This window comes from Petaurus breviceps, unplaced genomic scaffold (assembly GCF_028583685.1).
Source record: "Petaurus breviceps papuanus isolate PSGF00001 unplaced genomic scaffold, PetGlider_PUasm1.0 80, whole genome shotgun sequence".
Lineage (NCBI taxonomy): Eukaryota > Metazoa > Chordata > Mammalia > Diprotodontia > Petauridae > Petaurus > Petaurus breviceps.
The window spans coordinates 20,685,312-20,709,724 of NW_027186540.1; the positions used below are offsets into that span (position 1 = coordinate 20,685,312).

Below are 24,413 nucleotides of genomic sequence, written 5' to 3' on the forward strand. Positions count from 1 at the left end.
CAGGCTCAGACACTTAGCACCCACCCAGAAACATGTGTAACCTTGAGCAAGTTACTTAACCCCAATTGCTTAAAAAAATAAAATAAAATAAAGTCCTTGAGGGCAAGGATCATTTAAAAAAAAAAGAGTATGAAAGATAGTTGCATTTCTTGGAAGTATTCTTGTTATGGTGCAACTTATTTCAACCTTTACGCATGCCGTAATTGAAACAATGTATGACAGATGTCAGGTATGTTGCACATTTTTTTCCTATGATCATGGCATGGCATTGGAATAGTCATTGTTTAGATTCTTCCAGTCTAATGTTGGAAAGCTAAGGAATGTTTCTTTGTGTATATATAATAAGGAAGATGAGAGAGAAGAAAGACTATCCTAAAGGCATCTGCCCTAAAAGCTGTATTTTTAAAGAGTAAATAGTTTAGTCCCTTAGCTGTCTTCAACATTCCTTATTTGGATGACTAATTTACCACCTGCCTTTCAGCAGTGTGTGGAGTTAAACTGCTTTCTATGGTTCTCTTAAAAATAACCTCTGTGATGTGTTTGTTCTTTCTGTTTTGGTACTTTTCCTGATTCACTTTTTCTATTTTTATTGTCTACTGCATGATTTTATAAATGGGCTACTACATGTCGTGTCATATTGAGTAAAATGTCTGATAAGTTTAGATGGCCCAAGCTGTGAATGAGTCTGCTTTTTCCTCTCTCAGTGTCTGTGAGAGAAGAAAATGTGCCCTGTTCTCCACAGCCAACCCTGGAGACAGAATGCCGTCTATGTCAAATGGGATGCTTCCAGATTGGCTAAGATCAAGCACTTCTGAGAATCCTCTTTTGTTTTCCAACCAAGGGAATTAAATGATGAGTTGTCAGTACAGAGGTTCACAGAATGACCTGTTTTGTATTTGTGGTTAAAGATTCACTTCCTGAGAGACGGCAAAAGAAGGATGGAACAAAACAGGTGGTCTGGTCCATCATGTCCACGTCCAGTGTAGTTATCTACAAAATAATAAGCTTAATTCTTCTCTGCATGCACACGAATGAATATAAATTCCCTAGTCACAGAAGGGAGGAAACTCTCATTCTTTTCCTCTAAAGTATTTAGCTCTAAAATGAAATTTAGCTAAGGACTGAGTCTATTTTAATAGCCAATAATCTGCTGACTAAATCCCTCTTGAGGCACCTTCTACTGGAGAGGGATGGATAGAAAATAACTCTAATCCTATATCACTTTCACAGAATTTAAAGGGCTGCCTTTTATTAATTCCCATGAAATGGATTCTCTGGTTCCCGGGCAAGAAATTATAATCATGTTTTATGCAACTTGTCATAATTATTCCAAATGATAATATCCTATGAAAAATTAATATTTTAAGTTCTTATTGTTAAAAATTATTCCTTGATACTTAGCTGATTTTGATATTCTTTGACGATCCTCTTCCTCAATGGAAATTTATTAGCACATTCACAAGGTAGAAGGGATTCATCAGGAAGCTTTGTTTCTCAAATTATTACTTCTTTCCCTGCCTCAATTTTTTCATGAACTGCAAATTTATAGTAGATTAACATAACTGACCATCCTGGGCCACCCTGAGCTAGACACTGTTTTGTGATTTTGGGTGTTCACATACTATTTCCTTTAGTCGTTAAGTAAGTACAGATATTTGAGCCATGTTCCTGTTGGCAGTATGGTAATTACACCAATGTGTTGCATTGGTTGTGGTGGTGATAAGCCAAAAGATTTCCCTGTAGTTGTTAATGTTCTTTCCCTCTCAAATTGTCCTGGTAATACTTATCTGTATACATGTTGTATACTGAGTTGGATATATACTCCTTGGGAACAGGAACTAGTAGTCAGTGTAAAATAAATGTTTATTGGTATGGATTGTGACCTACTCAATGAATCTAGGTCTAATTAATATTAAAAATTCACCTCAAGAAATTTTCACTGGGCATATTTTTCTTCTGCCACATTTTAGCATCACTCCAAATTTCTGATCTGCCTCAGAATAATGATGAGAGGAGTAATGGTTTTTGAGAATGACTTTCGAGAACTTTGCAAAAGAAAGCATTGCATAAATGCAGAATTAGTTGGAGATTCCTGGTACTGTAATATGTTGGTATAATTACCATACTGTAAACAGGAACATGACTCAAATATCTGTTTTGACATGATGACTAAGGGAAGGGTATTTGGACATCTTTTTTTTCCTGTTCTTTTTCTTTTACCTCCATGTAGTATTTATGGTATAAGGATTTAGTCACTGTATGTTATTGGTGAAGAATTAAAAGTGTGAAGCATTCACCTCTTTGGATTCCTTGGATATCTCAGTAGTAAAAAAGGGATGGGGTGGGGTGGAGCATTACAGCAATTGTTGGGAAGAATCTGGGGCAAAGCTCAAAAACAGGTTTGGTGGTCACAAGTAATCAATAGAATTCGTCAATCTGGATAAAAGCTGAATTCCTAAAATGACGTAGGCTGTGAAGAAAAGAAAGGAGCAGGTAGCAAATTCCTGGATTAGGGACTCAAAGGTAAATTGTCTAACTTTAGCTTTCTACTATTATATTCTATGACTACCTTATTTATGTTCTTATCAGATTTGAAAATGACACAAAGGCTAGCTCACACATTGGGTTATAGGGTGAGGATCCAGAAAGTTCTTGATTGTCTAAGACAGAGAGCTAAATCTAATAAGACAAAATTCACTAGAGGTGGATGCAAAGTCCTATGCTTGGGTTGAAAAGAATCAATTACATAAGCACAGGATCTGTGGCCAGATGACAGTTTATGTGAAAAAAATCAGAAGGCTTTAGTGTTTTGTGAGCTTGATATGAGTCAACCAAGACGCGTGGCAGTAAAAACAAAACAAAAAACAATTCTTAGATTGCATTGAGAGTCATAGCATTCAGGACACAGGAAGGGATAGTTTAATGTAGCTTGCCCTGATCCAATCACTTCTGAAGCATTGTGGTTCAGTTCTGGGAACTACATTTTAGGAAGTGCATTAACAATCTGTATGGTGTCCACAGGAATTTTATTAGGATGACAAAGAGGCTCAAGACTATAAAAGGACTGGTTATATTGGATATTTAGCCTTGAGTAGAGATGAGGTATCTTAAATTATTTGAAGAGTTGACATATGGAAAATGGGGTAGACATATCCTGCGTGGTCCCAGAGGGTAGGACAAGGATAAAAAGCTTCCTAACAATTAGAGCTGTAATGGACGGCCTTGGGCAGAAATGAGGCCAGATTTCTTAAGAGGGGCCTTCAAGCAAAGTCTGCACCGTCCTTTGTCTGGGCTGTTGTCTAGGTAGTTAGTTTCCTTTCATGTACGGGTTGGGTTAGGTGGCTTCTAAGGTCCATTCCAACTAAGGTAGATGATGCTTTACCTTAATCTGTCATCATATTACAGATAAAGAAATTGCTTTACATACAATGGCTTTTAATAGAACTGATGGCAAATGTATCTGTTTTTTTAAGCCATTTATGTAAGTTATAAGGAGAATTTTAAAAATATTTTTAACAAGGACATATGGAATTGCTACAGTTCACTCTTCTGAAGGTATTTCTCTTTGGGCGAGGGTTTGGGAACCTTTGAGTTGGTGACTAGGCCAGAGGGACTATAAGCATTTTACCGCTTTCCATTGCATGGGGCCTGTGAGTACAAATGTAACTTTAAAATACAGAATTGTAAGTGTCCCAGTTAAAATGAAGTACAGAAACATCACACAAGTCAAGCCTGCTTGTAAAGAGAGAACAAAAGCCTCAGTTGTTGGACGAGGCATTTGGTCTGTGGAATTTTTTTTAAAGAAGAAAAAAGAAAAAACCTCCAATAAGATTAATGAGTTGTGGTGCAAATTCATCCTTTTTTTCCCCTCAGACTTAGAATAGAATTATATCATTACCAAGATTTGACAAAAAATCACGTGTCAATTCACAATACTTGTTGAGTTCACTCTTTGTGTGAAACACTATTCAAGGCACTGTGAAAAATTAGAGGAAATGAAAAACATGAACTCAGTCATTATGTAATCTAATGATGGGTGCAGCACAAACATGAAAATATAAAAATAAACCCAAGAGATAGAGTCATGCATAAAGCTATTAACTATATTTAAAGTCCATCAGCTAGCTTAATATCCATAAAAATAATTGAATTTGTCTATTGTAAGTAGTGGTGTGCAGGTAAATGTTTAAAAACTAGTTCTCAAAAAAGATACATACAACACACTTTAAAATTTAATCTGCATCATTAATGTTTTCTTCATCACTTTCTTCTGAGTTCTTTTTTTGGGGGGAGGAGGGGGAAGGTAGGGCAATTGGGGTTAAGTGACTTGCCTAAGGTCACAGTGCTAGTTTTTGTGTGTGTGTGTTAAGTGTCTGAGGTCAAATTTGAACTCAGGTCCTCCTGACTCCAGGACTGGTGCTCTATTCACTGCACCACCTAGCCACCCCATTCATCACTTTCTTATGTCTAGAAATCAGCAAAACAAGAAATCAAGCGTTGATTTATAGCATATACCTATTTCCAAGGTGTAAGTGCTTAAAATGGAAATTTCATGATCATCTCTTGCAGGCTGGTTCCAGCTGGCTCCAACATCCCCTTGGTTATATGTCTGTTTCTTTCTTTCCAGCTAAGACTTTCTGATGATTTCTGTCCAGATTAGAGATGCTCAGTGTAACAAAAGGGTATTTGTCTATAGAATGAAAAAACATCTAGAAAAGCATAATTTCAAGTAGTTTTGATTGTGTTTTTTTGAGGGTACAAATCTGCTTGTGACATCTTTGTTTATTGTTTCCTTTCTAGGGAGTTTGTGTGTCTGTTACAACAAGAAATTGGATGCCGAGGAGCGAGTTACATATTCAGTGTTTTACCTCCATAAAGGTACTTTACTGGATGCTTGTAGAATCATGAAATACCTACCGTATGCAGTGCATTGCCCAGGACTCTACAGGAGACACCAAGATAAATTAGATTACTTCAAGGGGCTGGTTTGCAAATTAAATGGAAGGGATCACATTTGTTAAACATCTATGAGTACTATGCTCAGCAAGTCAAGTCAACTTTGGGAGGTGGATACTATTATTATGCCAGTTTTACAGATGAGGCAGATGGAGACTAAGTGACTTGCCCAGGGTCACACTGCCCCAGTATTTGAGGCTGAATTTGTGTTTCTCCCGACTCTAGGCCCAGCTGTCTGTCCTTTCCACCTATCTACCTCATTTTGGTGATGACATATACAAGGATAAACGTAACATCAGTTAGAACATGTTAAATGTAAAAGAGGACATTGAATTTTGAGAAGTGAAGGGAAGATAATTTCTAGTTTTGTGAGAGGCTGGGGGGAATGGTGGATCAGAAAAACCTTCGTGGAAGAAGTAGTTATTCATGATGGGCCTTTCGTAGCGTATTCCCATTTGGAATAGGAGTAGGCATTTTGGGGTGAGGGGAAAAATGTGAGAAAAGGCTTGGAGGGAGGAAAACATGAAATAAAAATCTTAATTGACACTTGTGTAACATGTTAAGGTTTATATCTTCACAACTCCCCCCCCCCCAGGAGGTAGTTATTCCCACTTTACAGATGAGAAAAGTGGTACTCATGGAATTAAAATGACTTTCCTATGTTTACGTAATGAGTATCAGAGCTAGGTGGAGTCCAATGGACTCCAAGTTTGTTCTTGGCCTGTATTTTACTTTTATTTGTTTATTTTTCCAAAACAGTGGAAAGACCCTGAAGGTAGTTTGAAAAAGTCTCATTATAACCACATTTTTTAGTCTTTCCAGCGTTTTCTAGTTTCTCAATGTTGGTGGTTTTCATAGTAATGAATAACAAATCTCTGAAGTACAGTAAGACGAAATATTCAGTTATTGTTAATAATCCTTTGACCTTGCATAATTTCTTTTTGGACTAGAATGATGTTTCTTCAGATCTTGGGCCCACAAGTCATGCTAATAGCATTACTGTTTTTTAGAAAGAGAGTACACACTTATTAATATTTGCTACCTTATAGCTAAATGCTGTATGGGCAGCTAGGTGGCACAGTGGATAGAGCAGTAGGATAGTGGATAGACTTATCTTTCTGAGTTCAAATCCAGTCTCAGATACTTACTAACTGTGTGACTCTGGGCAAGTCACTTAACTCTGTTTGCCTCAGTTTCTCATCTGTGAAGTGAGAAGGAAATGGCAAACCACTCTAGTATCTTGGGTTACCTAGGTGGTACTATAGTGCATAGAGGACCTGGGCCTGGGGTCAGGAAGACTCATCTCCCTGAGTTCAAATCTGGCCTCAGACACTTATTAGCTTTGTGACCCTTGGCAAGTCACTTTACCCCATTTGCCTTAGTTTCCTCATCTGTAAAATGAGTTGGAGAAGGGAATGGCAAACCACTCCAGTATCTTTGCCAAGAAAACCCCAACTGGGGTCATGACCATTGAGACATGACTGTAACCATTGAACAACAGCCTCCCATGGTGGATAGAGAGGCTGGCCTTAAGAGTCAGAAAGGTCTTGGTTCAAGTCCCACATTTAACACATGCTGGTTGTGTGACTTTGGACAGTTTCTCAGTACTCTAGCCTGTAAGTTTCAGAGGAGTTGCTGTCCTGCATTGATAAAAGGAGTTTCCTCACCTGGGAATTTTCTTTATTAATGAAATCACAGGTCTAGTTCCTGCCTCCTATAATTAAAATTAATTCTTTCATCATCCATTATGTAATAGGTGATTTGATCAGTTTATTCCATCTCATAGGTAGGAAATCTGTGGTACAAAAGTTGGTAAATCAAGAAATTTTTGAAACTAGTCCAAAAATGTTTTTGATTGCTTTAGCAGAAAAGTGTGTATCTAGCTATCAACTATCAATTTATAGGGAAATCAGTGCCAAGAAATGATACTAATTTATGTATCCTGTGCATAGTACAGGTTATGGATAATTGATGATGGGTTGAATTAGAATAATTTAAGAGTAAGTCTTAGTAAGTCTTTTTGTACTTATCTGCAAGGCTGCATTGGACCCAGCCTTTCTGCAAGAGTTATATCTTAGCCTTGAAGTCAATGCCAACAAACAAACAAAAAACATCCTTCTGTTTTCCATGATAGGAAAATGTTTCCATAATAGAAGAATAAAAGTAAATTAAGACCCAAATGTGTTTGTATATTATTTAAAATACAGAATAAATGACTTTACTTTTATCGTTTGGAGCTACAGGAAAAAATTTTGATAACTTAATTACATTTTAAAATTTAAAACTAATAAAGAGGGAATCACCTAAAACATCAGGGTAAGGAAAATGGGGAATGGAACCTAATGAACTCGGCATAGTTGTGATTTATGTAAATGGCATGCCATATTCTAGCATTTTTTTGTTTTTTTGTTTGTTTTTAAAAATCAATTTCTTTATTTGTACATCAAAATATGACTCCATCACATAGTTTATTAAGTCATCAGTGAACTATCAATATATCTTATGCTGATTTCCACCTATTATGCAATACATTGTCTGAATATTTCAAAATAAGACAGATTTCTCCCTGTTTCCAAAGTAAGGTAAAACATAATCATAATTTTAAAAGGATCTTACACTGGGGTCAGGGACTGGCTTACCTTCTGAAGGATATCTCCAAGCAAATGTCATGGTGATGGTTATGCATATTCTGGAGTTTCTGCAGCCTCATCCGATATTGGGTCAATAGTTAAAGTATTTTTTTTTCTTGGAGGAGAGGCCAATGGAAAATATAGGCCAGAGAGGCTCTAAAAAGGAGCTGGTGAATGTATAAATGTGGCATTTGCTGTCTACATCATAAAACACTATGTCTCCTGTCTCATCATCCAAAAAGATCCCTACTTTGTGGAGCTTCCTTGTTAAGGGAATGCTCACCCTAGGCATGGTGCAGACAACACTTCTTTTTTCTTAGGCTCAAAAGCCAATAACCATTAGAAGAAGATGGTGAGACCTCTCCAGTTCTTTGTTTACAGAGTTCTTACAAAGACCAACATCCCAAGCAGAACCATTTCCCACTGTCATCTCCCAATAATGTCTCCCAGATGTGAAACTCTGAGCTGCTAGAACAGCACCACATAGATCAGGTCTCTCCACAGTAGGCTGCAACTTGTCCCATGCATCTCTTCCTCTCATTGTTTTCATATTTTTGGATAAGATGATTCCAGAATAGGCCGTTTCTGAATCCAGGCTGATTTCTCACGGAATTTTCTCTTGATCACATCTCTCATTTTTCAGTTCCTCATCATGTGAGGGGTGAGCAGTCTGAAGGATTGTACTACTGTCTCCAGTTGTTGAGTAGGCTGGAGAATCTTCAAACACTTCTTCTTGCACTTAGGACATCGAAATTTGGACTTTGAAGTCTTTATAATAAATTCATGGATACATCTTGCACAGAAATCATGACCACATTCTATAGATGTTGCACATGTTAACATATTTAGGCATATGGGGCACTTCAGTTCTTCCCAAAGGTTTGAAATGAGATATGAGGCCATAATTTCTAGTATTCCCGGTTTGGACCTTCCCCAGTTCTTAGCTCCAGGTCAGTTTGATATTCTAGCATTTTCTCAGACAAGAAGTAAGACCCTTGGAGGAAGAAGAGAGTAGTTTTTATTTATTTAATTTTATTTTTTTGCTTTTTGGAGAGGGGGAAGGCAGGGCAATTGGGATTAAGTGACTTGCCCAAGGTCACATGGCTAGTAAGTGTTAAGTGTCTGAGGCCAGATTTGAACTCAGGTCCTCCTGACTCCAGGGCTGGTGCTCTATTTATTGCACTATCTACCTGCCCCCAAGAGAGTAGTTTTATAGGGTTTTGTTGACCAAGGATCAGCTATAGATGGTAGTGAGCAATGGAGTATATGTACATGTCCTTCAGCTCAAAGATATGATCTAACAAGAAAATAATTCTTTTTGCAAAACCTTGATAAAACTAACTTCCTTTTTAAAAAAACTTTCTCGGAAAATGCAGGATTTATGGTTGTCATAGGTATATGTGATCTAGTTACTTTTATTCCCTGGGTCTTCCTTCTGATCCCTCCCAAATTTACTCCCTATGGCCTACAATAATGATGCTAAGTAACAGATAAGAGTTGTGAGAACCCCATAACTGTTTCCTTGCGGATATACTCAGAAGATAAGCTGAATGTATTGTTGGGTTTTAGAGGATGACATGGGACTATAAATCTAAAATGCCCTTGTTCCACCCAGTATTATATTTTACAAAATTCTTAGTTTTTTATGCAGCAGTATCTTTCTTATGTAGAATTTTTAATGACTATTTATATTGTCATCTATTTTGGATTGCATAAGTAGGTGTCACATTTTATTTCCTCAGGGTATAGCAAGACCTTCACTACTGATCTTGGGATCCTGGAGAACCAATCAATGAAGAATATTACTTTTCTTAATCTAGGTAGGAGATTGAATTGCACCTTTCTTGGCATTTCCCCTTCTCCTGTGAAGTAGATGTTATTCTCTAGTCTTCCAGAGAACATTTTTTTCTAAATTCTGTAATTACACTGCCACTTTGGGACTGCTATTATTGCTACTGTAATCATTGACTTATGAAGCCTCAGCCAAATCCCTGAAGGAGGTTAACCAAGTGGGAACATTTTGGGAGAAAGTCATTCTCCTTTTTATTTAAAAACTGGGTCATTTGGCCTCTTGTGATTTTAGGGTAATAGTCATGAAAGGGCCATGCTGTGAATGTTTCTGATTTCTCAAGGGTAATGTAAAAATGTTACCAACAAATAAGGTGTTCTCCTGCAACCTATAGGAAATAAGTGGACCATGAGAGACTTATAGAAAATTTTGAGGCACCTTGGGGCTTCTCATCATATAAATTTTGGAAGAGATATTTTTGGTAGTAGGTTGAGTGTTTTTTATAAGTGTAGGAATCGAATAACAATTAGATGCTAGGAATTGTGGGGAGGGAGAGGATGATGTATTGCTTGAACTGGGAGTTCTGAAATACCCAAAGCTGATCATCTGTCCACACAAGTATAACACCAGTAAGGTCAGTCCCCAGGAGCAGAGTCATTAGGCTACATAAAGAGTAACAAATCAGCTTAGGTTGACTATGGAGCCAGTCAAAGCTTCCATGCTGATCACCTGTGGGATCAAGCCAGTGAGTAAGCTGCTCTTGGGTAAGTCAAGAAGTGTGTGTGAGTGTGTGTGTATGTCTGTGTGTGTGTCTGTCTGACACACACACACACAGAAAAAGAGAGAGAGATAAAGAGAGTCAGAGACAAAGATACACTGGACTTGTTATTTCATTGATAAAAGGAACTCCCAGATGAGAACACTTCCTCAACCAGCGCCGATTGGCGTCTTCTCTGCATATTACAGTCTCAGAGAGTTGCCTAGAACACTTAAGAATTACGTAACTTGTCCAGGGTAGAAGTGTCTGAAGGGAAAAATAAAGGCAGAGGTATCTAACATCTAGCTCTTTCCCATTCTTTTCCATTCCCTTAAAGAGGTAAAACAGTCCGATTTATGAATGAAAGTTACTTCTTGTAGTAGTAACTGTGTATAAAATTAACATGTCACATATTAATTTATCACATTTGGGATATAGCAATTATTTAAAAACTGTGATTTCAGTTATGGTGCACTTGATAGGTATTGCATGATGTTTTTTTCTCAATTTTCCTTCATATGAAAAACTGATGTCTTCATTTTCACATCACCCCGTATATCATTTACCACCTGACCCCACTCTTGTGCATTCCCTTATAACAAAGATAGTCAAGCACAAAACAGTCCAATTCAGCAAATGTGTCTGTCCTCCATCTGCCATATCTGGCTTGTGTAGCGAGTCAGTCATCTGGTTTCAGTATTATTAATTGCATTAATTTTGAGTTCATTTGCCTTTTTTGTTGCTTTTATGTCATTATAACTTACCTATCTCTCTAGTTCTGCTTATTTTCCTTTGTCTTTGTTCATACAAGTCATCCCATGTTTCTCTTTTCATTTTTGTTATTTTTTTACAGTGCCATAATATTCCATTATATTCATATAACATAATTTGTTTATTCATCCCTTAAGTAATGGGCACCCACGTTGCTTCCAGTTTTTACTACCATAAAAAAATGTGCCTACAAATATTTTAGTACATGTGAACCCTATCTTTTTTCCCTTTGCCTTTTTTGGAGTTTATAACCATTTGCAAGATTGTTAGTCAACAAGAATTTATTGGTTGCTGTTCATCCTTTTTTCTTGAAGAGGACCTATGACATGGTGAGGGTGATGTTAACACTTGCATGTGAATTGGATTTTAAGGAAGGTAGAGCTGCACAAAGTTGTCAGTCACCCTCTCTTCTCCAGAGTCATAACCTCTTACTATGGACTATGTGCTGGACATAAAGAGAAAAGCAAAACTAGTCCCTGCCTTCAAGGAGCTCACATTCTAATTGGGGAACACAACATAGAAATGACTAGGAACAGTCAATATATATACAGAGTAATTGGAAGGTCCTAACAGCTGGCAGAGGTGCACCAGGAAAGGTCTTCAGAAGGAGGGTTTTGAGCTGAATCTTGAAGTAAGCCTGGGAAACTAAGAGACAGAGAGAAGGGGGAGTATTCCAATTCACAGCTTTACCAACAGTGTATAGTATGTTCCTATCTTCCAATTTGCTGTGTGTGAGGTGAAGTCTCCAAATTGTTTATTTTGGGTTTTGTTTTATTTTTTTATTTTTGCTTTTTGGAAGGGGGAAGGTAGGGCAATAGGGGTTAAGTGACTTGCCCAAGGTCACATGGCTAGTAAGTGTTAAGTGTCTGAGGTCAGATTTGAACTCAGGTTCTCCTGACTCCAGGGACAGTGCTCTATTCACTGCGCCACCTAGCCACCCCATTTTATTTTTCTTACTACTTATTTGGAGAAATCTCTCATATTTGGTAATAGAGTTCACTTCTTTTGAGAAGTGTTCAAGTTCTTTGACTACTTATACATTGAGGAGGGGAAGGGATCCTTATCTTATATGTATTTGCTAAATATCTGTAAATCTTGAATATTAAATTCCCATTGGAGATATTTATTGAAAAATATTTTTCCCCAATCAAAACTGATTGCTTGGGGCGGCCCTGGAGTCAGAAGGACCTGAGTTCAAATTCGACCTCAGACATTTAACACTTAACCCCAATTGCCCTGCCTTCCCTCCTGCAAAAAAAAAAAAAATCGATTGCTTTCCTTTATATTCTATATGTACTTAACTTGAACAAAACTTTCTAATATCATATAATCAAAATTAGTTTATCTTTTGTGTTTGCTTCTATACTTTGTCTGGTTAAGAACTCTTTTCCTAGACATAATGGTGAAAGTTATCCCATCTAATTCACTTTTGGTTTTCTGGGGAGTTTTTTGGGCTTTAATATTAAGGTCATATATCCATTTTGAGTTTCTTGTAGTGTGTGGTATAAGATGTTAAGAGGCAGCATGATATAGGGGAAAGACAGCTGATTTTGGAGTTCAAATTTCACACTCTGTTGTTTACTGTTTGTGTGACCTGGGCAAGTAACCCTAACCTCCTTGGACCTCAGTTTCCTTATATCTAAAGTGAGGGGGTTAAACTAAATAGTGTCTGAGGTCTCTTTTAGCTTCAGATCTATGATACTTTGTTGGACTGAATCTAATTTCTGCTAAATTGCTTTCCAGCTTTCCCAGAAAAATCTTATAAAATAAGAGCTTCTTTCCAAAATAATTTTAAATTTTGGACTTTATCAAGCACTAGGTGGATTCACTTGTATCTGATTTTGCCTTATCTACTTACTGATATATTTCTGTGTGTGTGTGTGTGTCTTAAATCAGTACCAGGTAGTTTTGATGAATGATGCTTTTTAAAATATTTTGATGTCTAGAAGTCCTTATTTCTATTTTTTATTCTATCCCTTGAGATCCTAGATATTTTATTATTCCAAATTAATTTTATTTTTGTTTGGTTCCACAATCCTTGTTTTACAGCTGAGGAAACTGAGGCAGGAAACTAGGTGTTGGCAATCATAGTTATATTTTTAGCCACTGAGAAGATTCAACTGAGTTTTCCAGAAGAAACAGCAGCAACAACAAACACAACAGAAAAAAGAACCTAAGAGAGATGCTAATTTGGAAGAAATTGTTATTGGACATACCCAGGAGTGCTGTGTCTGAGTCAGGAGGGACCTGACTCAAGGACATCTGGTGTTCACTAGTTGTAAGGCCATTGACTTAACTGTCAAAAAGGCACTTATATAACGACCTTTGATTTCCTCATCTGTAAAATGGAGCTCATGATACTTGTGTAGTAGCTACCTTATAGTTTCAAATGAGATTATTTTTGTAAAGAGCTTTGTAAACTCCAAAGCACTGTATAATTATCCCTCTTTCTTATTGTTGCTTTTATCTTTATCAAGTGGTTGGCTCTAAATTGATAAGATGGGCTGAAAGAGAGGTCTGTGGTTTTGTGATAATGATTAAAAAAATAATGATCTGTCTACTGGGGTTAATGCCAGGTTCCTGAATTGATTTTCATCAGAAAAGCCCTGAATTCTGGTTGCCCAAAACAAAGAGAGTGTCTTTCTTTTCCACAGACTATTATTTGGCTGTTTACCTGCCTGGCCATTTCCTTCACCTTCTTAACACACAGCATCCTGATTTGATGTGCCATAGTCTGTTTCTCACAGGTAGAGTGGCAATTTTTTAAAATGTTCAGCAAAGTGGTGGTGGTGGTAGTTTCCTGCCTTTGTTGATTCTATTTTCCCTGCCTTCCTCTGTAGGAGAGAAAGAAAAGATGGATTTGCTTCCTGATGGCCCATTACAGTCACTCTCAGGGGCCTTGGCTTGGGACTGGTGCTCTGGAAAGCTCTTCAGAGTGAGCTTTAACCAATCATCTTTATTACATTTCCTATGGAGCAGCCCACTGGACTATGAGAGGGTGGCTGTGTTGCACTGTGCACTTGCACGGGGCAGGAATCCAAGAGTCCTAGAAGTCCAGGTTAGAATGTAGCTCATACTTTAAAACCTAGACGTGGACTAGCAAACAAACCCCTGTGAATCTTCTCAGGAGTTGAAAATATACTTGCTGTTCTTATTTGCCAGATGCTACTTGTATTTCACCGCCTCTTCTCCTTACCATAGTCCATTGCTCTGTTCTCAGACTCCCCAATTATAACACCTCCATTCAACTCCACTGAACGACAGAACCATGAAGATGTGCCTACAATCTAGATTTCCCTTTTCCTTAATTAAATAGCGATATGCCTGTCACTTATCTGACACGCACACACTAGATGTTCCATAAAATGACGAGGTTCTCAAATATCGGTGTCAACAAATTGATTATGACATGAATGGGGCTGAGTATTTGCTCCATGTAAGAAATATACTAGAGTAATAGACGTATATTATAGATCATATAAATGTAACAAACGTAATATATAAATCAACAAATGTAACAATAAATGTAACAAGACCCATCACAACATGGAATTTAGTTTAAGGCAAGTCTCTCTTGGTACTCATGTAAGGGGATTTATTAGATAGATATGTCAGAAGTCCCTCGTTTTCCTGGTAGATTATAAACTTTTTGAGAGCAGGGATTACTTTTGTCTCTGTCATGGTGTCCTGGAAATGCCTAATAGGATAAATACTTGTAGGATGAATGAATGAGTTATAACACATTTTTACCTCTAACAGAATCTTGCATTATGAGCCTTTGAAGATGGCAAAGAAATGTGTTTATTTTTTAAAAATTCTAAATGGAAATATGACTTAAAATCATACATATAACAAGTTGCCTTGCCTTTAAAAATACCAAAAGTTTTAACTTCTTCATTTTTTAAAGATCATTCGATGGATTTTTGAGAACATGTGGACCTGTCATGCATTTGACCCTATTCAGGAATTTTTAATTGGTAAGTGTGGCTGATACTGCAGTTTAAATATTTGATCCTTTTGCTTTCAAGGACACAGTAAATTGATGATGTCTCAGTCTGTTTTATTAATGCTTAGGAGTATTTTCACTTTGGCTGTTGTAGTCAGTGGCTAATTAAATTTCATTCTCCTGTGACTAGGTGGGAATCAATAGCTATTCAGAGATCGATGAGACGTGATCCCAGTCCCAAAGCTTGTGTCAATGACTTTTTATAAGGTGTAATCCTCTTAGAATAGCCATGAGTTGTTTTCATAAAGATAACAAAATTCCTCTGTTATTTTGTTTCATGGGAGCATCAAGTAATTTGCAAACATATATATATATATTATATTCATTTTAAAATTTATTTTCAATTTACAAAACAAGGATTAAAGATATGTTTATCATATATTTATATTGATAGTTTATATTTAAAAACTGACCTAAAAGATCACAGTTTTCAAAATATAATAAGTAGCTAAAATCAACATGCTGGACAGTTTTTAGAGGTGGGGGAAGAAGCCATGGAAAATATGTCTTTCTGATGATTTGCAACTTCCTCTGTGCTGTTATTATTAAACACTCTCTTTTTATCCATCCAGCCTCCTTATTCTGGAAATTCTGTCTAGATATAAGTAACATGGATAAACTTCTTCCACATTCCTCATTACGTTCCTGGAATACAGTAAGTCAGTACAGTTTCTGATGGCTGTGATATTAAGATGTTTTTATAAAACACTTAGTGTTAGAGCAATGGGACTTGAGTTTATTGTAGTTGTTGAAGACTCATAGCAATGGCAGCTCTCCCTTCTAGCACTCTGCCATCCACTAACTGTGCCAGTGACATTATTGTTTTGTGTGTTCTTTTGTCCCATGAGGCAATCCTGAAGTCTAACAAAGACTTAATATGTAGATCCATTCCCAAAGTTCCCAAAGCTTCAGTTTGATAAGGCCCAAATGAATAAAGCTCAGTCTTATAAAACTGCATCCATTGGCGGAGTGTTGAGATGTGGGACAAGGTAACTTACATAAAGCAAATGCAATCCAACCAAACATTTTCCTCCTGCCTGTCGTCAGGACCCTCTTCCTAACAGGAAGTCTAAATGAAAGCCTGTCCCCTTCTTCTTGGGGCACAGTGTGACACACTGGCAATTGGTGGGAATAGGGAAGTAAAAACAATGTGTCTGAAAACTGCCCTGCCTCTTCTATTGAATTTAAATGTCAAGACTGAACCATTAGTTTTTGAGGCAAAGGTTGATGCAAGGAAGGTGAAACCCATTTGAGGCAACCAAAGTGTTGAGAATACTGTAATGACTTTAATGATAACCCTTCATGTTTGTCATTCTTAAAATTAGTACCAGAAGGGACTTCAAAGTTCATCTAATCCAACACTCATTTTACAAAAGAGGAAACTGAGGCACAGGGAGGTTATGGATCACCCAGGGTCACACTGGTAGTGACAGAAATGGATTCTGAACCTAGGCACTCTGAATCCAAATGCAGCACTGTTTCCATACCAGGTAGCAATTCCATTCAACATTTATTATGTTGGGTGGGCGGAGGTAAAGAGATTAGATAGAGCACATTATCTTGAAGGTTTACAAAGTTCTATTCACCTTCAAACAACCCTGTGAAATATGCAATACAAATCTTTCCATTTTTACAGATGTAGAATCTAAGGCTTATAGAGCTTAATGACTAGCTCATGGTCAGAGACCTAGTAAATGTCATAGCCAAGATTCAAACCTATGTTCCATGATTCTAAGCCTAGTGGTCTTTCTCCTACATTAGAATGTCTGCAATAAGAAGAACAGTTAAAAACTGTATAACCCTTTAAAAGGGGCTTTGTGTCCATTGTCTCATTTAAACATTTTCTTCCATTTCACAGTTGACGAAACCGATTAGTAAAACGAGACACTGGTCATGTTCTCATGAAGTTTACGATCTAGTAGGGTGATATGACATATTCACAGATAACTTTAATACAAAAATGTGTAATTGAACAAGACCTGCAAATAAGGTGTTGTTATTTAAGGTCTGATGGAGGAAAGAGATTCCTGAGGGAATCAAAGAAAGCTTCATGTAGAGAGTAGATTGAAAGCATGTGTAGGATTTTTTTTTAACAAAAAGAATTGAAATAACAATTTAAATGCTAAAAACACCATTAAGAGACTTTAGAAATCTGAACAATCCAATAATAAATAAAACATGAGCCAAGAGAGCTGAAGATAAAACACATCACCTACCTCCTGTTAGAAGTAATGGTCTTAAAAAAATCTTAGAAATAGTGTGTTAGATGTTCTTTGGGGTGGTTAGGTGGCACAGTGAATAGAGCACTGGTCCTGGAGTCAGGAGGACCTGAGTTCAAATCTGACCTCAGGCACTTAACACAAAAACTAGCCGTGGGACCTTGGGCAAGTCACTTAACCCAACTGCCCTCCAAAAAAGCAAAAAAAAATTTTTTTTAATTAAAAAAAAAAAGAAGTAATGGTCTTAAGATCCAGCATGTGATATACATTTTGGACATGTCCAATGTAGGGATTTGTTTGCTGGAGTGTACATGTATAGTATTTCAACAAGAAGGGAGGGCACAAAAGGAAAAATGTGAGCAAAGATGGAAAATCATGGAACATGAATGGGAGACAGTGAATAGTTTAGTTTGTCTGGGATAGAAAATGTTTGGAAGGAATTGTAAGAGAAAATGCCAATAAAACATAGATATTGGGGCAACTAGGTGGCACAGTGTATAGAGTGCCAGGCCTGGAGTCAGGAGGACCTGAGTTCAAATCCAGCCTCAGACAACATACTAGCTGTGTGTCCTTGGGCAAGTCACTTAACCCTGATTGCCTCAAAAACACCCAGACATCTTGAGAGCAGGGACTGGTTTTCATTTTTTATTTGTATCATCAGGGTTACACACATAGTAGGTTCTTAAGAATAGTTCATAGAATCATAGACTTAGATCTGCAAGCAGCTATAGAGGCCGTCTATTCCAATGCCCTCATTATATGTGAGGAACTGAGGCACAGAGAAATTAAATGACTTGGTCAGACATTAAATGTCTGAGGCTGGATTTCAACCCAGATCTTCCTGATCACAAATCCCAGCACTATTCATTACTCCACACTATTTCTAAATGAATTAGACTTGTTGGCTGACTTGGTGCCCACTTTGGGAAAAGCCTCAAATGCCAGGTTAAGTAGCTTAAAGGGGATTCATGAGGCAAGAAGGAGTCAGTCTGAGAAGAGAAGATTTAGTCTATGAAGATAGGCCCTGAAAAATAAATACTAGCTATGTTTGAAGCAAAATGGAAAATAAGTTAATCTCTAAACTATTCAAACTTTTGTGGAGGCCTAATGTTTACACATTTCTAAAAGCCCTCCTTCCCACTTCAGACTGTATTTAAACAGTTGCCAACCTCTCAATCTATGTGGTGCAATTTTTTCCCCTAACACTCTGTCCTTCCATCCCTTTTATTTAACTGCAATCTCAAAATGAATGCAATACAACAGGGAGTTTACAGGTTAAACCACATTGAAGCCAGGAGATGTATGATCTCTGCCCTTCTCCAACCACCCCATTTTATTCCCTCTATGTTGTTGTTAGTTAGAACTGATTTTTAAAAAATGTACATTATTATCAGTGACAGGGATGCAGAGAAACAGAGAGAGGGTAACTTAGCCACATAATTTCACATACAGATGTTTTAGCTGGATGTCATCTGAGTGCATTGACTCAGGAAAAAGAGTCTTTAACTTGGGTGAATAAAGAAAGATGGTGGTATGTAATTAAGGTCTCTCTTAATCAGGGTCTAGGTCCCTTGCTCTTGGGAAAAATGAGAAGTCATATTATAATAGACATTTTAAAAATGTGACCAGTATTTGCATATGCTAAGAAATTTTCTTAGAAAACTACTTATAACCACTTTCCAGTTTAAGGGCTAAGTAATTCTTTAAATGGATTGTCTTTAGCAATTATAATCATTGGTTAACCTCTTATTTCCTCCATTTGTAATTGTGCATATTACTGGCTACGCATTTGGTAAATGTGCAATAAAAGATTTGTTGGTTTATGGCCACAGCAGAAGTAATAGGCTCACCTTCCTTCTATGTGGCAACGTAAGAAAGAATACTATAATACTGTATTTGTAAGGACACCAAAGAAGAAAGGTAATGCTACAGTTTGGTGGCATAGGAGATAGAGTGTTGGACCTGAATCCAAGAAGACCTGAGTTCAAATGTGACCTCAGATGCTTACTAGCTGTGTGATCCTGGGCAAGTCACTTAACCTCTCTTTACTTCAGTTTCCTCATCTATAAAATGGGAATAATCAAAGCACCTACCTCCCAGGGTTGTTGTGAGACGACACACAGTGAGATAATATTTATAAAATGCTTTGCAAACCTTTAAGTGCTACATAAATGATAATTACCACCATTATTATATTTTCTAGCAGTCTTAGAGACAATAAGATTCACTATCCTCAGGTTTTGGTTTTGGTTTAGTCGGTTCAGTCGTGTCTGACTCTTTATGACCCCATTTGAGGTATTCTTGACAAAGATACTAGAGTTGTTTGCCATTTCCTTCTCCAGCTCATTTTACAAATGAGGAAACCGAGGCAAACAGGGTTAAGTGACTTGCCCAGGGTCACATAGCTAGTAAGTGTCTGAGGCTGGATTTGAACACAGCAGCCTCCTTATATATAAGTTTTATAAGTGTTTGCTGCTACTGCTGCTGCTACTACTACTACTATTACTGCTACAATTACCACTGCTACTACCATTACTACCACTACTACTACCACTACCACCACTGCTACTACTACTACTATTACTACTACCACTACTATCATCACTACCACCACCACCACCACCACCACCACCACTACCACTACTACTACCACTACTACTACTACTGCTACTACTTTTCTATTACTTTCCAGCTCTAAATATTTTCCATTGAAGATTACCCAGTAAGTGATGTTCCTTAGAACACAGGCATGGGACAATTTTAATGAATATAAGATAATATAAACAGGAACAGAGACGAAATAATGATAATCTTAGATTAGAAAATGCTTTCTCTTGATCTTATGGCTAGGTTTCCTGTTCACATACTTCCTAAACCATTTGATAAAGAGAATGTAACCCACCTTATTCACTTGCAAAATTGACAAACTAAAAAGAATTGTGCATGGTACCATGTTAAAAAACAGACTTTTCAATTTTTTTATTATATATATATATATACATACATATACATATGTAAGTATGTAAATAAGTATTTAAAGCAATCTATATTCTATCAATTATTTTAATCCAGATTTGGGAGAACATTTCCTTGTCTGACCTCAAAGATAAAACTATTTTCAGCTTTTTCTGGGTAGAAATTAGAAAATCATGACGTTTGGCCTTGAACTCTGCTCCAAGCAAATGGTGCAGTCTCTCATCTATGTCAAAATATGAAACACACTTCCTGACACCTTCAATTTGTGGTGAGTTGGTGTTAATGGGAATTTAACAATTTTCTCTGACTATAGGAAATTCCAGGAGTAACCTTGGTGACAGAAGATATCTTGTTACCCCTAATGAAGGTAAGGCTCTGTTAGAGATCTGAAATGCAAAGTGAGTGACCTTGTCTCTTTCCAAGGTTGATAGTTAAAGGTTATAACAAGCCTAACAGGTAGGGTAGAGGATGGAACATGGGAGAACCTAATGCCCAGTTTGAACTGACCCATACCTACTCTGTACAGCACCATGACCTTATTTTTTTAGGATATAAATAGCAATATCTTTTCCCACAATTACACGTAAAAACAATCTTTTAGTTTTTGTCTTTTTTAAAGGGGAGAAGGCAGGGCAATAGGGATTCAGTGACTTCCCCAAGGTCACACAGCTAGTAAGTGTTAAGTATCTCAGGCTGGATTTGAACTCAGGTCCTCCTGACTCCAGGGCCAGTGCTCTATTCACCTGCACCACCTAGCTGCCCCTAAAAACAACCTTTAACATTGATTTTTTTCTAAAATTTTGAGTTCCAAATTCTATCCCTCCCTCCTTCTTTTGCTTCCTCCCTAAGACAGTAAGCAATCTGGTATAGATTATACAAGCACCATAACTTTTTGTTTTTTTTTGCTTTTTGGCAAGGGTAAGGCAGGGTAATTGGGGTTAAGTGACTTGCCCAATGTCACACGGCTAGTTTTTGTGTTAAGTGTCTGAGGTTGGATTTGAACTCAGTTCCTCCTGACTCCAGGGCCGGTGCTCTACTCATTGCGCCACCTAGCCGCCCCAAGCACCATAACCTTTTAAAAGTTACTGTGTTAAGGAGAGTTTCCTAAAGACAGAAGAGAATATCCAGCTTAATCCAAACCATCAATAGCACTTATATGGTACTTACCGTGTTTCCCCGATAATAAGACCTATCCTGAAAATAAGCCCTCCCCTTACTGTGTAAGATTCCTCTAAAATAAGCCCTCCCCCGAAAATAAGCCCTATTGAGATTGCTACTGTAGTGAAGGTGATCCCCTGCGCTACATGCTACATTACGGTACCCTCTGTATGCACCGTTCCCCCCCCACTGAAACGCACGCCGCGCTCCGAGCTGCATCCAATCAGAGCTGCAGCAGTGAGCACGCCATCCTGTTCTTCCCCAGTGATTTGCTTATTGAATAAAGGTACATTTTTTTGTTCACATTTACCTGTTTATTAAAATTGCTGTCAACGTTCATTAAAATAAGCCCTCCCCTGAAAATAAGCCCTCTGGTGTTTTTCTGTCCAAAAAATATAAGACAGTGTCTTATTATCAGGGAAACATGGTACCTGCGTGCCAGGCACTGTGCTAAACACATTACAATTATTGTTCCATTTGATCCTCACAATAAGCCCTAGGAGGCTGGTGTTATTATTAGCCCCATTTTACAGATGAGAAAACTGAGGTTTAGTGACTTGCATAGAATCTCACAGCTAGTAAGTGTCTGAGGTCAAATCTGAACTCAGGTCTTCCTGACATCAGGCCTGGTGCTGTATCCCTATGCTACCTAATTGCTTCTCCCATTTTTGTGACCTTCTAGACCTTGCCAAAATAGTATGTATGCGAGCTTAACTTATGGGGACTCTTAGCTTAACTCTCCTGACCATTTGCCTCTTTTCCCACATTCGGCTGCTCCTTTTTCCTATCTTTATGTCCAATCAGATCATGGAAACCACTAAAGGAAGACTTTGATGCTCCTATAGCATTAAGCCTGGTGTTGATTCCATGCCTGTTTCTCCTCTCTCTGCCCCCTTCCATGCCACTTTCTATGAGCCCATCTTAGCCACCTTACAGCTGAGGGCAGACACTGCAGCCAGACCCCCCCAACTCCCCTCCCATCACCAGAGCAGCCTGTCAGTGCTTTCAGCAATTGTGAATCTTGGCTTGAGATCTGGACCCAGTCATCTCTCACACCTCTTCCTGTCCATGAACTGCATCTATTCATGTCTCTGGAATCCAGTGGTTTCAGAAGGATTGTCAAGCACAATAGATAGAAGGAGGGAGTAGAGCAGGATATGTATGTAATTAAAAACTAGGGAGTATTGGAGCAGAGTTTCCTTGAAGATCCTTTGTTGTTTTTGGCAGTGCCTCCTGTTAATTATAGGCTGGTGTGTACTGGGAAATCTCAATTTCTGGCAGTAAGCAGCGCATGTCAGCTAACTGTGCTTTCTTCCGTTATTGACTTTTGATTCTTTTGGACACACTAATATTAGACCAGGACCTAGACAGCTGGCGGGAAAGCTGGGAAGTGTTTGAGGTCACTGTGATGCAGTGGGGTAGGAAAATAGCAGCTGGGGGAAGGGTTTGGTGGTTATGATTTTTGGTTCCCAAGAGGGGAATTTAAGCATAGACAGAAAAGCTATGTTGCTGGGCTGAAGTGTGGATAACTGATGCCCTACTATGCAGTGGGCTGGGCTGGGGAAGGGCAGAGAGAGAGGAGGAGGAATAAAAATTTGGTTGACAGTTTCCCACCCATCAATATATTCTGTAACAAATGACATTAGTCCTGCCCTGAGGGAAAAAGTGAATTATTTTTACCTTGTCTGTTATGTTCCCTTGCCATTCCCTGCTTTTCCTTCCAGTTTCCCCACCTATTTTTTCTTTTTCTCCCTTTCTTCCTTTTCATTCATTCTCAAAAACAAAGGTTTTAAATAATACAGCTTCAAATATTTTTATTAGTTATTGTTTCCCAAATGTTTTTATTCCTAAGGGAGACATGCTGCTAGCCATTCTTGTAGCTGGGGTAGATTCTAAGAGATATGCCCTCCCCTTCATCTACTCTTCCCATTTTAACACAGAGTCAGGAACAGGGTAGAAATTGGTACAGAGACTGGCCCCAGTGTCAGGACTGCTTAGAGAGGTTGTAAACTGAACACCTCTTTTAAAGTTGTCTGTCATTCAGTGTTTGATACTTAAGGTACCAAGATATGGAGACATTCACTTCTGTTGTCCCCACCTATTTCCCCTATGCTGGGTCCTGGCATTACTTTTCCTTAATATAGCTATAAGATGAGAAGGTTGCACTTGAATGAACCTGAGGCTCCTTTTAGCTTTAAATCTGTAAATAGTGTAGTTGCATCTCATTCTGAGTGGTTTTTTTCTTTACTTATAATTTGAAATGAATAAAGATCAAATAAAATGAGCATATATATATATATATATATATATATATATATAATAGAACATAAAGATTGTACATGAACCTTCAGATCTCTATTATGCATAGGTTGCCTTTCTTTCTTTCCCTGCTTTGAGGTTTTGCTTTGGGGCTCACTTTGGGAAGAATTGTGTGATTTGACCAGATGAGACTCTGGGCAGCCATTGAGCCCCCTGGCTTTGAAAACCCAGATGTTGGTGCTTCCCTCTCTGGTAACTGACTAGGTATGGATGTAATGGTCAGATAGCTGAAAGCCCTGTCTGCTGGTCTGTTTCTCTGTCTGTATTTTTTGTCTGCTTGTAACTTCTTTTTGTATTCTCTGAAGTTCGCGGTCCTGACTTTTCCCCCTGAACTAGGTAAATGATATATGATTGATTAAAGTAAGGTTGTTAGCCCATTTTGAGTTGCTTTCCTTTAGAAAATCAGATCTAAAAACCTGTGCTAGCAGCCGTCCTGGGTATGCTAGGGTGCTTGCCGCTACACCAGCCCATTGGAGTTAAGCTCCCTGAAGCAGAGTTTGAATGTTTAGCAGTTTAGTTCAAGAAAGGACCTCAGTTTCTGGTACCTTATCCCACCAGGTGATCTTCAGAATCTTCCTAAGACAATTCAAATGAAAGTGATTCAGTTTCCTGGCATGATGCTGGTGTACTGTCCAGGTATCACAGGCACACAATAATGAGGTCAGCACCATGGCTCTGTAGACCTTCAGGCTGATAGTCAGTCTAATACTTCTCTCCCATACTTCAAGGGGCAGGGAAGATCTTCAAATTCCCATTACCATTAGAGCAGGCCACGTTGTTTGAAAGCAAAATGTACACTTGCCAAAAAGATTATTTTATGGAGAACTCACAC

General features: G+C 38.0%; 1 protein-coding gene across 3 annotated transcripts in view; it reads left to right on the forward strand.

Moving 5' to 3' along the window:
- LOC138176039 (gamma-secretase-activating protein-like) overlaps positions 1 to 24,413 on the forward strand; it is a 116,026-nt gene that overhangs the window by 49,138 nt on the left and 42,475 nt on the right. For all 3 annotated transcript variants that reach the window (XM_069106778.1, XM_069106779.1, XM_069106780.1), the window contains 7 exons: positions 4,801 to 4,878; positions 9,329 to 9,406; positions 13,558 to 13,650; positions 13,744 to 13,961; positions 14,811 to 14,880; positions 15,482 to 15,564; positions 20,418 to 20,471. In XM_069106778.1, the coding sequence (XP_068962879.1) occupies positions 4,801 to 4,878; positions 9,329 to 9,406; positions 13,558 to 13,650; positions 13,744 to 13,961; positions 14,811 to 14,880; positions 15,482 to 15,564; positions 20,418 to 20,471 (674 nt within the window). The remainder of the gene's footprint in view (positions 1 to 4,800; positions 4,879 to 9,328; positions 9,407 to 13,557; positions 13,651 to 13,743; positions 13,962 to 14,810; positions 14,881 to 15,481; positions 15,565 to 20,417; positions 20,472 to 24,413) is intronic.